This window comes from Choloepus didactylus, chromosome 3 (genome assembly GCF_015220235.1).
Source record: "Choloepus didactylus isolate mChoDid1 chromosome 3, mChoDid1.pri, whole genome shotgun sequence".
Classification (NCBI taxonomy): domain Eukaryota; kingdom Metazoa; phylum Chordata; class Mammalia; order Pilosa; family Megalonychidae; genus Choloepus; species Choloepus didactylus.
The window spans coordinates 133,184,317-133,199,350 of NC_051309.1; the positions used below are offsets into that span (position 1 = coordinate 133,184,317).

A 15,034-nucleotide genomic window follows, 5' to 3' on the forward strand; every position below is an offset into this window, starting at 1 on the left:
GAAGCGGCGGCGGCGTGACGTCAGTACGTTCACGAAATATACAACCCTCCGCTCTCCCGACGGACCGCCCACTGCCTTAGTTTGCTCCAATCAGGGGCGCAGAGGACCGTGGGGCCAAATCCAGGAGATCTTGAAGGCGGTTTCCAGGGAAACAGGGAACGCAGTGTGGCTGCACGCTCACTGCTGCCTAGGCTAATCCTCTCCCGTGTGAGGCCAAGGTAGATTCTGACCTATTTCACTCAGACTCTAGAAAGGATCCCTTCAAGAATTATGCTCCACCACTATAAGCGTTAATTTACCGAGGCAGTTCTCAAGCTTTTAGCCTTAAAACCCCTTTACAAAACTCACGACCGCAACGAGCTTTTATTTATGAGTTATCTATTGATATTTGTCGTTTTAGAAATTAGGACTGAAATTTTAAAAAAATAAATTTATCAAAAAAACTTAAAAAACCCATTACATTAATAACATTTTAATGAAAAGGATATTTTCCAAAATTAAAGTTTTAAAATGTGCTTTTGTTTGCAAATCTGTTACTGTCTGCCTTGATAGAGGACAGTAGGAGTCACACTCCTGCTTCTGCATTCAATCTATTGCTAGAAGTTGTTTTTGTTGAAGTATAGGAAGAAAATTCGACCCAAATCCAACAAGTGGTTGTTTTTTAAAAGTCAGTTGCAGGGTGGAACGTGGCTTCATTATACAATATCAAAAAACCTTATTTGCTGATACCACCAAGGATCTCATCAGAAAGTCTTGCAGCATTAGAAAGCTGTCAAAATCAGATGGTGGATACAAATTTTCCAAATTTCCAGTTTGTGCTCAATATGTTGAATTTTAAGCATTGCCAACACGTTTGTTTTCCTTGAACTGATAGGCTCCCTTACTGAATTCATGAGAAGATGTAAAGTCTGAATAATCACAATTTTTCTGGCAGATGTCCTTTCAAATAAAAGTAGTGTTCAGTGCTAAGAGGAGCAAGTTCAGCTAGCAAAATTGCTTCAAAAGTTTAGCTTCACGTTGAGACAAAAGGCCAGCTTTTGTAGCCCCCCCATCCCAGTCAGTCAGTTACTGGGTATGGAGTGGTAGAGGTATAACATCTTGGGCAAGGCTGCTGCTCTCCTTAACTGAGAGTAATTCTCTGGAGCAGGACCTTTTAGGGAGCCAACACTCATAGCATCTGAAAGATGCATGTACTGGCTTAGTAGAGGGGATCTGTACTGGGCTTCAACAATATTCATTACTCTTTGTCATCACAACTTCTTCCTTGACTACTAACTAGAAACTATGAAGAAGGAAAAAGAAAAATATCAAGAATATGACAGTTTTATACAAGCATAGTAACTAAATGAAAAACAACCTATATTAAGAGCTCCAAAGTTGGAAGAGGCATGAACTCTCCCAAAAAAGGATGTTCACGCATGGCCTAGATGCTGTTACCTTTATCTTCATGTACCTTATCTAATTTCCAGACTCCAAGGATCTTAGGCAGTATGCCCCCTGCTGAATCTGTCACCTTTTTCCTTAGCATTTTTCCAACCACAGTGAGGAAGATTACTAGATATTCCATCCCTAGATATAAGCAAAAACTAACACCCTTGAGAAACTAGACTAAGTATGGTCTATTATAGAAACTCCTTATCTTTGCTCTCTTAATATAAATGTATAGTAACATATAACAATGGGAAAAGTCAATATTTTATTAAGTGCTAAGGCATGACAAAATATTTAACCATAAAATACATAAAGTTAGAGAAATACTCAAGACAAAATACTATTAGCATAGCACAAATGTTAATGATATATACAATGGTAGCAAAAAATGTATAAAATTTTTTGCTTAATTTGCTGTAACTCATGAAAAGTAGAAATTAAGAAATAAACAAATTTTAAAGAGCTTTAGGTAGTTCCATTTGATGTTTATTTTTGTCATGTCTGGAAAGCTTCCCTATATGATAGGAATGGTTTTAAAGCATCATGTTTAATTGGTTTTTAGGACCTAAAACTAACTTTGAGCTATGATCACAATTCATATTCCTGCAAATAATAAACAATAGAATTAGACTAAAGGGAATCAGGATGCTAAGCATAACTCTGTGAGAAATTTAAACCTAGCTGCTTAAAAAACACTTTGAGTGTTTTATAGTCTGTGAAAAGACAATGGAACTTACTGGCCTGTATCCCCTTTCCTATTAAAGTCATGAGGTGTTGTGGTTCTTACCAGTATTCAGTTCAGTTATGTAATAAGTTAAATACAGATACATAAAAATCCATTTTGTGTATAATGTGGAATTGAAATGCTTTGATAAGATACACGATGTCAATCATTGTGAGCAATGATGGCAGGAGATGCCTCAAAGGGAAATAAAACATGATGATACTTGGACATGCATTTCCAGGAACACAGCCATGGCTCTTTCCTGTTTATTTCCATAAGCATGCCTTCCAAAACTCAGGGCAGAGCTAATGGGGCAAGGCATGAGGTTGCTTGTTGATTTTTATCTAATATTAAAACCTTTCAAGGGCTGGTGGTGAGGATAGCACAACATTGTGAATGTAATTAATACCACTGAATTTTATCCTTGAAAATGGTTAAAATGGGAAATTTTACGTTGTATATATATTACCACAGTAAAAATTTTTTAAAAACCAAAGGCAGAAAGTGGGTTATAACAAAATAACAACCTTGAATAGCTCCCAACTTTTAAAAAATTCTCTGACCTACTAACTAAATTCACATTACTGAGAAACCACAAATGAAAATCTAGGACAGAAAGCAAACAATATTCTTTAAAAAAATCTTTAATGTGTTGTTTTGAACAATTCTATGAAACTTAAATATGTAATGTAAGTATATTTTCTATTAACCCATTTCATTATTAAACTTTTTACTCGGGGCTCAATGGTTTTATAATTATCAGCAATGCCAAAGAATTCCAAGAAAATTTCAGCAAGTCATAGCCACTGTAAAATTTCTTTAGTTTCTATTGAAAAAAAAGTCTTTTCAGCACTTGGACAAAGGAAGGTATGCTACATTGCGATGGCCTTTTTATTTGTATCTGTGTTTTGTTGGCAGTTCAGTTTAGTTGGTTTCAACAATATTTATAGAGCACCTACTATGTACCAGGCACTGTACTAGATGCTGGAGATACAAAGATGAATAAGACATGGTCCCTGCCCCCAAGGAGCTTACAGTCTCTCGGGGACAAACAGGTAGTGCAAATGCTTAAAGATTATTCTAAAATGGGCAAAAATGTCAACAGTGTAGTAATATTGAGCCTATAAATACAATGATACATCATTGTTTGTAATGTCAAGGCAGAGAGTTAAAATGAAGACAATTTTTCATGTGATGAAACAGTACACCCATTAAGACCTAACTTTTAAAGTTTCACATGATCAAGGTAGTTAATCCTAAAAATGTACACCATAAGTTTTCAAGTATTTCATACTTAGAAATATTATTGCCCACATTTGTGCTATAGTCAAAGCCATAATTCCAGGTTACTGCATCATTCACATCTCAGCATGCTGGGATTCAGTTTCTCACTGAGTTTATGAATTAGAACGGCTAACTCCTCGGTTGCTTGGCTCTTGTCCTCCAAAAGTTCATAACGAAGGCTGGAAATATCTTGCTTGATTTCCTTTAATTCACCTATAGTTTGTATGAAAAATATATATATACTTAGTAGTTTGCTCTTTGGATTTTGAAAAGAACAAAGAGTAAAATTCTACAAATGAATATATTTGATTCATAAAGACTTCAGGATAGCTACTTCAGATTTTTTTTTCCTTTAAAATGTTTAAGAAATGTCTTCTTTGAAAATATATTAACATTTTTAAAAAGTTAGAAATAGTCCAGCTATTAATATTTTTAAATAGCTTTGTAAGTATTGTTTTATGGCTCACTCAACTTTTAACACAGGGTAATTTCTCTGAAAATTGATCCAAAACCAGAGTATCTCCTTTCTGTCTACAGGAAGTCCCTTATTTTCCCTCAAGCATAAGGGTTGATACCTAGATGGATCATCACCCATTATCAGGATCGAAGCTGGGGGGTGTCCTAGCAAAGCTGAAATTTACTGATGAATCAATCTATTAAATACACAAATACTAACTAATGTGGAAGAGGTAAATTTTAAGTTAAGTTTTGAAGGATGAGAAGGGAAGAGGAAGGCATAAGGGTGTTTATTAGGGAAGGGGAATTATGATGAATAAAGGCATGGATGGAGTCAATGAACAAATAGATTAGTTTGGCTGGCACAGACGATCTATGTCCAAGGAGTAATCAGCAGTGGTGAAGTTGAGGGTTTAGGTGTGATACCACTAGCAATATGTAGATTATAAACTCTTCAAGAGAATAAGAGACTTTTGGATATCAAAACACTGTGCTCCTGTAATTCAGCCAGGCAGCATTTTGAGCACCTATAGATTGCAACTGTTAATTGAATTCTCTTGCAAATGAATGCAATGTAGATAAGCCATTGACCTTCAAGGCTGAACACTGGGGCAGAAATTTATCTTGCAATCAAGAAATGATTCTTCAAGTCACTGATACATGGCTTAACTTTGTATAATAGAATAGCATGTAAAACACACCTTTGATGGTATTTCCTGTTTTTTTTAATGCTTTAAAGTATATTTTTAATATTCTTCTATTATATAAAAGTCAATCTTTTTATTTTAAAGAATTCCATCCTCCTCAGGAATACACAAAATACATCTGTGGATTTTTTTGTGGTTAAAAAAAAGTGGTTCTTCCTTTTGTGTATGGCAATATAGAGGAAATAAACTGATCTAATTTGAAATCCCAAGGCCAGTCTTTGGTGAGAGAAATGGATTATTACTCTATTCAGCTTCATACTCAGGCCACAAGCCTAGTGGACTCCTTTCACCTTCCTATTACCATTTTGTTCTTTCTTGTTCTTGAGTCATGGGGAGACTACACATTAAGTTGTATTTAATCTGCCACTGTGGTAATCATAAATTACTCAACTCCTTCAGATTACAATTTCTTCATTTATTAAATGGAGAGGTTAAGCTACCTGATCTACTTTCTTATAGTTAGAACTTTGTTCAAAATGCCAAATTTTTCATTAAAAGTTTCCTCTTTTGTGCAAGGGTCTGGAAGATGCTCCTTGTTTTCAATTTTGTTATGGCCATCCAGTCTCCCCAATTAATTAGTGTTTTTCAGGGAGGTACAATACAACTGATCAATTTCTGCTTTCTATATGACAACTTATCCAATCCTGTCTCCCTGAAAATGTTTATAGGTCACCCATGATTGAATTTTTGCTCGTTCACAAACTAATCTATCAAACATTCATCGATTTCTTTTCTACAAACACATAACATTGGATTGACTGAGATTTGCATGAGATTCCTTACATTAATCAAGTAATGGCTTCAAAGTCTTTTTCTTAATAAATTTTATTACATTTAGCTTTTTCTTCTCTTATCAATGCAGACAGATCTAGTGACATCACATTGGTGTTAGAAGCTACAGTTTCAATTATTATGTCAACTGATTTCTCCCAGGTTGGTTTCTTTTCAACCCTGGGCCTGTGCTTTGGCCTACTCGCCAGACTTTGATGAAAACTTTTTATAATTCAGACAGATGGCCTGCTCAGAATGTGCCTTGAAAAATAGGCACACTTAAGTAAGGAGCCAAGGAAAAAAATGAAAGATAAACGAGAAACACCAGTTGGAGATTTGTTTCTGGACAACAATGTAGAGGTTTCCATGAAGAGACAGGGAATCTCTTTTGAGTTTGCCATTATTTTACCTGTATCACCCAAAAAACATTAACACTAATATGAACCCACTGAAATAGAACTGACACTACTGGCTACCTAATGAAACAAGGATTCTAAACTCTCAGAAGGATGGCAAGCTTTACTCTGAAGAATCTGGGTATTCCAAGCAGAGATGAATTGTCTCTGACATTTTTAAGAACTGTTTCTTTAAAAAGACAGAGGATTAGAAATGTAACATGAGATTCCCCTGTCAATCTTGAAGGAACCTGAACTATAGCCTGAGATAGGATTTTTACAGGAGGCTTCAATATGAAGTTTTCCAAATTCATTAAGTTAGTTGTAAAAGGATATTTCTCAAATGGAGATGCTTACCTTCATTAACTTCATCATTTTCTTTGTCTACTTGTGCTTTCAAAACATACCGCTTTATAAGTCTTTTCATTATCTGCTGTTGGGCAAAAAGAAATATTAAATTGCCAATGATATGTATAAGCAACCTGGAACCTGTTCTCCAAAGAGCCCTACATACCTAGAAAGCAAATAACTCAGGAAAGAGAAACTTTATTTAACAATTTATGTAAGAATCACCCAGGTTTCAGGACTTAAGCTATTTCACCTGCTACTGAGACTTACAGCACAATGCATTAGCACTTTTTTTTTTTTTTTTTTTGCCTCAGAAATGGAGAAAGTTAAGATGGAAGATTTCAACTCTTGGTTTCTCTTTGAAATACCTTGACACTCTACATTAATAACAAATAGAAATAATTACCTTTTTAAAAATTTCTAGCTATTTTTAAAAAATACATGAGTATATGCTCAGTACAAAGAGTTTGGAAAATATAGAAAAGAACCAAAGAAATAAACAAAATCATCTTTCATTCCACTACTCAAACATAAGCACTGTTGTTATTTTGGTGTATGTCCTTCTAGTATCTTTCCTTTAAACATGGTATCTGTTATAATTACTATATGTATTAAGTTCTATGTTTTCTAAATACAATATATTCTGTTACATTGCATGCTTTCCTCTCTTAGCCATATGTATGGTGAATATTTTTCAATCTAAATAAATACTCTTATAGGATAATTGTTTATCTATGGAAAAATGAAATTGGAGGCCACACCATTCAAACAAAAGGCAAAGCTTTTAAGTCTTTTAAAAGAAAATATAGAAGAATATATTTATAAACTCAGAGTAGAGCTGGATATTTTTAGAATGAGAAAAAATTCTAATTACAATAGAATTAAATTAAACATGATTAAAATTTAAAACTTCTGTTTTTAAAGATAGCATTTAAAAAAAGTGAAAAGGCAAACCACAAACTGGGAGAGAATACTGCAAATACTTATAACTAGCAAAGGATTTGGTTCCAAAAATACATAAAGAACTCTAATTCTGTAAGAAAAACTCACAAAAAAAAAAAAAAAAGGGAAAATGGGCAAAAGACAAGCATTTCACAGAAATGATAACGTGAATGGGTAAACAAACATATGAAACAATCTCAAACTCCTTTCTTGGGAAAACGCAAATTATGATTGTAAGGTGATGCAATTTTGTGTCCACTAAATGGCAAAAAAATAAATCTGATAATGCCAAGTACTGGAAAAGATGTGGATCAATGGGGACTTTTATACTTGACTGGCATAAGTGTAAACAGACAGAACCACTTTGAAAACAAATTGGTATTATCTTTTAAACTGAACATTTGCATGTTCTTCCATCCAGAGATTTCACTCCTTAGTATAGAGCCTAGAAAAATTTTATACAGGTGGACCAAGAGACATTTGTAGCAACTCTGTCCACAGTAGCAAAACCGGGAAATAGTCCAAACAAATAACAGGAGGATGGACAAATAAATCACAGTATCTTACACAATGGAATGTCATGTTCATCAGTGAAATTAATGAACCATTGACACACATAACAGGATGGATGAATCTTAGAAGGGTAATGTTGAATGAAAAATTCAAGTTGCAAAACACGTCATAAAGTATGATACTATTTTTACAAAGCGCAGTAACAAATAAATCTATATAATACATTATTTAGGAATATCTATATATGTATTAAAACTCTATTTGAAGAGGATGAGAAACCCAAACTTCAGGGTAGTGATTATCTCTTAGGTGAAGGGGGAGGTGAGGGTGGGGGAGGTGGAATGAGGAGGAAAACATAAGTAGAGGCACCAGATGGATAATATTCTCATTCTCAGGTAGGTGGTGGTTTCAAAGGTGTGCATGTAATTATGCTTCATAATTCACTATATGTTATACATATTCTTGTGCATATATCAAATGTACAGTAAAAGGATAATAAAGGAAAGAAAAAAAAGGCCTGAACAAAATGCAGACATAGTGAGAATGGAAAATATTCCTCAATATTCAGGAAATAGAAATTATGAACCTAAATGACCTATGAGATGCCAAGGTCAAGTAAAAGAGAGGAATCTAGGATGTTTCAAATATCTATTTGTCTCAGAGAATAAAAGGTCAAGAGGGAGCCCATGCTACCAAAAATGTAAGACTCCATGCATAGTAAAATATAAAACATGTTTGTGTGGAATCTAGACCCCTGTAGAGACTCACAGCTGGGTGGATCTTAGCCTGGGCCCATTCATTCATTCACCAAGTATTTATTGAGTGCCAACTCTGTGCCAGGTACTATATTAGGTAGGGAGATACAACATAAACACAATTCTTGCTCCAGTGAAACTTCAAATCTATGAGGAACAATTAACCATGATGTATGAACATACCACAAATCTAGTTCAATTTAGGTGACAGTGAAGGCAGATTCCTAAAGAAAAAAAATACAGAGTTCTGCAAATCAGTTAAAAGTAGCTTTAAGTGCAGTGGGAAAGAAAAGACTGTTCAATAAATAGTGCCGGGACAATAATTAGATACCTGTCTCAAACCATACGCACACAAAAAAACCAAATAGATTAAAAATCCAAATGTGAAAAGCAAAATTTTAAAGTGATAATGAAATATTTCTTGAACAAGATGAAAGAAAGGATAGACCATAAGGAAAAGATTGACAAATCTGATGATATAAAAAAATTAACTTCTATACAATAAAGGATACAATAGTGAAATGTAATCTTTGTCAAGTAAGATTTTTCCTGTTGTTCTGGAATTATTGATAAGCCAAAAACTGATGACAACAAGTGCTAAGTACCCCACAGTTTAAGACTAAACTGCCACCAGCAATTGGGGCCAGCCACCTTCCATAAGGGTTTACTGAGAATCAATGGATCAGAACTGAATTTACCACCCACCACTTCCTTACCACCATAAGGAAAAGCATTGAGACACGGGAGAGATCACGTGCCTTTGGGGAGAGAGGTTATTTTCTCCGTACCTTGTGTTGGGGGCAGGGAGTGCTTTCTCCCAACCCCAGAAGCCAAAGGAAGGGGAAATCCAGTCACTCATAAAGATTAGGGGTGCCTAAAAGAAAGGAAGCCTGGCATCCTGTTCTCAATTGAATGCCTACTTCAGCAGACTTGTTGGCATGCTTGTGGCAATTAACTCAGGAAGAAACAAAAATTAAGAGATGCAAGAGGAGCAACCATTGGGTCAACTTGTACTCCCATCATGTGATAAACAGATATAAATTTCCAACTGTGTTGGATACATGGTCTGTTCAATAAATGAGCTGGAACAATGGGCTATACTTATGAAAAAATGATAAAATTAAATCCCCACCTCAAGTCAGAGTCAGAGCTCCACATCAGTGAGAAAAGGAGAAGCATCCCTTAGAGTCTTTTGAAGTCCTCCATACATTCCCCTATCCAATTAGAGAGGCAGCATTTTGGTGCCTGCCACAAAGAGGGCACCAAAAATCAGTCAAAGTTAGAGCAGTAGTGACAACAATAAGGAAAACCTACAGTTTACTCAAGTGAAAAGACGTCTGCCCTCTGCTTTTGTCTCCTTCCCATTACACATGGTGAGGACTCAGCATCTAGAAGAGTTAGTGGAGAGCTATATAAAAAGCAGATCACAACCCCTCTCTGCCTAAACCCCTAGAGCCATAGGGGTGGGGAAGAGAAGAGGTGTAGATTTGATTTGGAGATTTAAGCTTCAAAATAAACATGACCACCTCTTTAACACAAACATGAGATTTTTCTAATAACCAAAAGTTACTGGCAAGTTAGAGAGTCTTGCTAAGATGTTGTAAAGGGATAATTTTGAAAAAAAGAATTCAAAATATGACAGTTAGTGGGAAATTATTGAAAAGTAAAACAATACTTTCATACATTCACACCTTGAGACTACTTAATGAACTCATAACACAAATTTAAAAGATAAGCCCGAGTGAGAAGTTGTTTGTAATACATAATGATAAAGAATTACTACCTGGAATATTTACAGAATTTTGACAAGTCAATAAGAAAAAGACAAACAGTCCAATAGAATCAGGCAAGGAGTTTAAACTCACAGAAGAGGAAACCTGAATGACCAAAAATATATGAAAAGATGTCAGATCTCACCTGTAATCTGGGACGGGTTTATTAAAACAACACTCACCAATTCTCACCCATCAGTTTGGCAAACATTTTTTTTTTTTCATTGAAAAAAAAAAAATTCAAACCTACAGAAAACTTGAAAATAAAGTAAAATGAATTCAATTATACTCTTCACCTAGGTTCATCAATGTTAAGAATTTTCCACATTAAGTTCATTCAGCTAGTAAATAAAGGCTTGTATTCAAACCCAGAAGTTTTTTTGTTTTTTTTTTTACTACAAAGTCATTCTGCCTCACCTTAATATTTAAGAAGTTTTCTTTCCTGTAGAAGTAGGATTTCTAAATAAAATCTTTCTCTGTGTATATTATCATTATGTTGCTGAATCATTTGAAAATAATTTGCAGATATTATGTCCCTTTATCTTTAAATACATCAGTACATATCTCTTAAGAGCAAGAATATTCTCATATATAACCATACTATAATTATCAAGCTTAGAAAAATTAACATAGATCAAAAATTATCTAATACATAGCCCATATTCAAATTTTGTCTATTTCAGTACTGTTGCATTTTCCCAATCAAGGATCACACCTTTTAAATGTCATGTATTTTTTAGTCTCCTTTAATCTGGAATAGTTCTTCAACCTTTCTTTGTTTTTAATGATGCAGACATTTTTCAAAAGCACAGGCCAGTTGTTTACTAGCAGGTAAAAATTTTTAAATCTGATAATACCAAGTGCTTGTGAGAATGCTGGAAAACTTTTATACTCTGCTTCTGGGAATATAAACATACACTTCCATGTATATAACCCAGAGAAACTTATGAATGTGAAGAAGGAGAAATTATTAGGATATTTATTACAGCATTATTTATATTAGTTAAAATGGAAAATATTTAAATAGTCATTAATGCAGAATGAATAAACAATAGTTTATTCATACAATGGAGTATTATTCAGCAGTTAAAATAAAAAATCAAATACACATGTATCAATATAGGTAATTCTCAAAAGCATAAAGTGAAAAAAAGCAGAAGGATTTATAATATAATATAACAAATATATTATTTGTGTATGTCAAAATCACATAAAAGTGGTACATATTGTTATGAATATATATGTATATAATAAAAATATGAAAGTATACATGGGAAGAACACAAGTAAAACTTGAGGATCTCTGGGGAAGGAGGAAGGTTAGTGGGATAGAGTAGGGGTGTTTTAGTTGTATTAATATTGTTATATTTCTTTTAAAAAAGATCCAAAATAAGTATGGCAAAATGTTAACATTTATTAAATCTAGGTGATGGTCACATAGATGTCTACTAGAATACGTGCAATACTTTTCTGTGTTTGAAATAGTTCATAGTTAAAATTTTAAATATAATAAAATAAAAAACTCAAAATATTTTTATACAATAGGTTTTCAATATTACCTAGAAAATTAATGTGCCTCACTAGCCTGGTATTATTCCCCCTTATTCAGCAGCAATAGCCCTTCAATAATAAAAAGACAAATATTTTTCCCTTTTACAAATGAAGCTGTAAACACTTTAGCTGGTAAAGAAAGTGAGAATAACTCAGAGCCTAAAAAAATTATTCAGAACCACTCAGAAAGGTTTTATTTAGAAATTCTATGTCTACATGAAATAGAACTGTAAAAATTAAGGTAAGGCAAAATAGGTTTTAGAGTCAGAAATCTCTGAATTTGAATACAGGCTTTTATTTACTAGCTGAGTGCACTTAAGTTACTTAAACTCTCTAAGCTTCCATTTCCTAATCTATAAAATGGGGATAAGAAATTCAACTCATAAATTGTTGTGCAGATTAAATACATGAATGTATGTAAAAGCACAGCTCCTCTTAGAAAGGATTAGCTATTGTCAGAATTATTTATAAAGAAAAATTTGAAGATTAAGCTACTACTACCACATTTCCTAGCATAATCTCTCTAAAATATTTATTGTACAATTATGTAAAATCATGCTTAGGAAAAAGTCTGAGGAAAAGAATTCACATTTATTGCCTGAGGGGAAGATGATAGGAAAAGAGTATTTATAATTCACATAAGAGTTCATGTTCCCCAGAAAAATCCTGCCACTCAGATTACATTCTCTTACTGAAGGAGGAAATAGTAGGTATATTCATCTGCATTGCATCTTTAACCTTCAGGGAAAATCATGGTTACAGGCTGACAATTTTCCCATCAAAATGTGGTATGTTTTAAGCTTTCCATGTATTCCACAAAACTCTTCACCTTAACATTTACAGCCTAAATGTACATATTCACCATTGTACCAAGGCTGAATGTAATGATGAATTCAACAAGGCAAGAAACCTGATGTTGGACTGAAACCAGTTTCCCACACTTGACACTATCTGTTAATAGTCCATCTGTTAATTTCATTTTGGAAGAATATATTCATGTGAATTCCAAAATGACATGCAGCTCAGAGAAGAGGGCAAGCTAGCCATTTCCATTCTATTAGCAGCATGTCTTGTGAACCTAAGGCAGTATGGTACAGCAGTTAAGAACATGGGCAGCAAGGGCAAATTACCTGGGTTTGAGTTGTGCCTCCATGATTTACCAGCTGTGTTACTTTGCTGTCTTAATTTGTATAATGGAAGCATTAGAATCTCTCTTATAAGAGATAATGCATGTAAATTACACAGTAGGTGCTCAATTAATATCAACTATTATATTTGCATCATTTATGCTTGTACAGAGCAAATCTTGATTAATCAATCTTAATAATGATGATATTGAAGGCAAGAACCATGAAACTCATACATAACAAGTAAAAGGACCTTTTCAAATAATACCTTTAACTAAATTTATAACTGATTCTTTAATCAAAGCTAGGAACAGAAATTAAATTGACCAGTAACAGTTTCATCTTTTTTTCCTTATGGTCAAGTTACTGACACAATCAAAGTCTACAGATTATTTTCCACATTTCAAAAACCTCCAAAGATTATCCAGATTTCTTGGTATGAGCCCGTGAACCATACTTTAAGGACACTATGACTTTGTAGACCATGGATGTTCTCTGTCCAAGATGTGGAAAGCCTAGAGAGAGGTTCCAAAATTGGAAATGAGTGGTGGTCAGGTGTGCCGGTTTGAAACTGTTATGGACTCCAGAAGAGCCATGATCTTTTAACCCAATCTTGTTGGGTGAAACCTTTTGATTGAGTGTTTCCAAGGAGATGTGACTCACCCAACTGTGGGTGAAACCTTTGATTGGTTTATTTCCAGGGATGTGTGGACCCTGCCCATTCAATGTGGGTCTTGATTGGTTCACTGGAGTTCTTAAAAGAGCTAAAGAGCTGACACATGCTGACGCTTGAAGACGCTTGGAGATGCAGACAGAAGGATGCCTGGAGATGCTAAGCTAAGAGATGAAGCCCTGAGTCTGCCCCAGAGAATCTAACAGAGGACCTCCAGATGCTTAGAGAGAAATGCCCTGGGAGACAGAGGCCAAGATGCACAGTCGCTGAGAGAGAGGAGCTAAAACACAACCCGGGAGCAAAGGACCAGCAGACGCCGGCCACATGCCTTCCCAGCTGAGAGGTGTTCTGGAAGTTATCAGCCTTTCCTCAGTGAACGTATCGTCTTGTTGATGCCTTAGTTTGGACACTTCCATGAACTTAGGACTTTAAATTTGTAACTGAATAAATTCCCTTTATAAAAACCAACCCATTTCTGGTATTTTGCTTAATGGCAGCCTAAACAAACCTGAACACCAGGTGAGGCCCAAAGATAGTAATTACCCCAAATGTTAACTCTTGAGAACAAATCCAAGTTCATTTCTCAACCCTCCAGCAAGACTGTTCAGGAACTGGGAGAAGGATTAAGATGTGGGTGACTAGATATCTGGGTATGCCTTTCCTTCCCAAAACAAATAACGCTTTCCTTTCACTTGATTATTTTTGCTGATTCAAATTTACTAGCAATTATTAAGTACTGCATCAGGTACTTTAACATTCAATTTCCCATTTAATTCCACAGAGAAGTCAGATCTGACTGTCATCAGTAGCTTCTATAATATGAATTTTAGCAATCCATGAAATGTGAATATAAGGTAATGAAAAACATGAAGAATTTAGAAGTATAGAGAAGATTTAAAGAAAGGGAAGGGATGTTGGAAGTAGCTGCATTTTTCATATTTTCATACCACTCATTGTGAGACTCCCTGACAGATTACCACTGCACAACCTCTGTATATACATCGGTGATTAAGAGCTTGCTACTTTTTCCAGACAGCTGGTTTAATCTATTTTAGGGCCATGGTGTAGCTGTTAGAAAATAATTTCTTTGCTTTGAGCCAAAATCTACTTCACTGTGTCTTGTAACCATTCTACTCTTTGAGAATAAATTTGCTTTTTCTACTTGATTGGTTTTCAAATGTTCCTCTCCTCTGGGTTTCCTTGAGTTTCCACACCATTTCATATTGATTTCAACTATACCATACAGCACAGTGAGACATAGCACAGGGTTGTATGAATGTTTGTTTAGTTTTTCTTTCTTTCCCCCCACACCTCAACATTGCCTTTCCACTCCAGCTGAGAGAGCCTGAGAGCCAGAGACTGCATGTATCTTTGTATCCTTATAACCTAAGGCCATGCATAATAGGGGATGTCCTGAATGTGCCCTGTGGCTCATCATCCCTGCCTCTCACTGCCCCCTTTTGAGAATAATTTCCATGTGCTTCCAGTAAAACCAAGCCAGCTATGATTGCCCTTCAGGGATGGACCAGGAACCACTAGCTGGACCAAAGACTATCCAATACCACCTGGGCCGAAGGTGTTCCCAA

At 34.9% G+C, this 15,034-nt stretch overlaps 1 protein-coding gene across 5 annotated transcripts in view; it reads right to left on the reverse strand.

Annotated features, from left to right (window-relative positions):
- Positions 1-2,783: 2,783 nt before the first annotated feature.
- TRPC3 (transient receptor potential cation channel subfamily C member 3) overlaps positions 2,784-15,034 on the reverse strand; it is a 78,783-nt gene continuing 66,532 nt past the window's right edge. For 3 of the 5 annotated variants that reach the window (XM_037830582.1, XM_037830580.1, XM_037830584.1), the window contains 2 exons: positions 6,126-6,201; positions 2,784-3,652 (listed from right to left, as the gene is read on the reverse strand). In XM_037830582.1, coding sequence (XP_037686510.1) covers positions 3,510-3,652; positions 6,126-6,201 — 219 coding nt within the window. In that variant the 3' untranslated portion in view covers positions 2,784-3,509. The remainder of the gene's footprint in view (positions 3,653-6,125; positions 6,202-15,034) is intronic. The other 2 variants (XM_037830583.1, XM_037830581.1) reach the window with 1 other exon arrangement.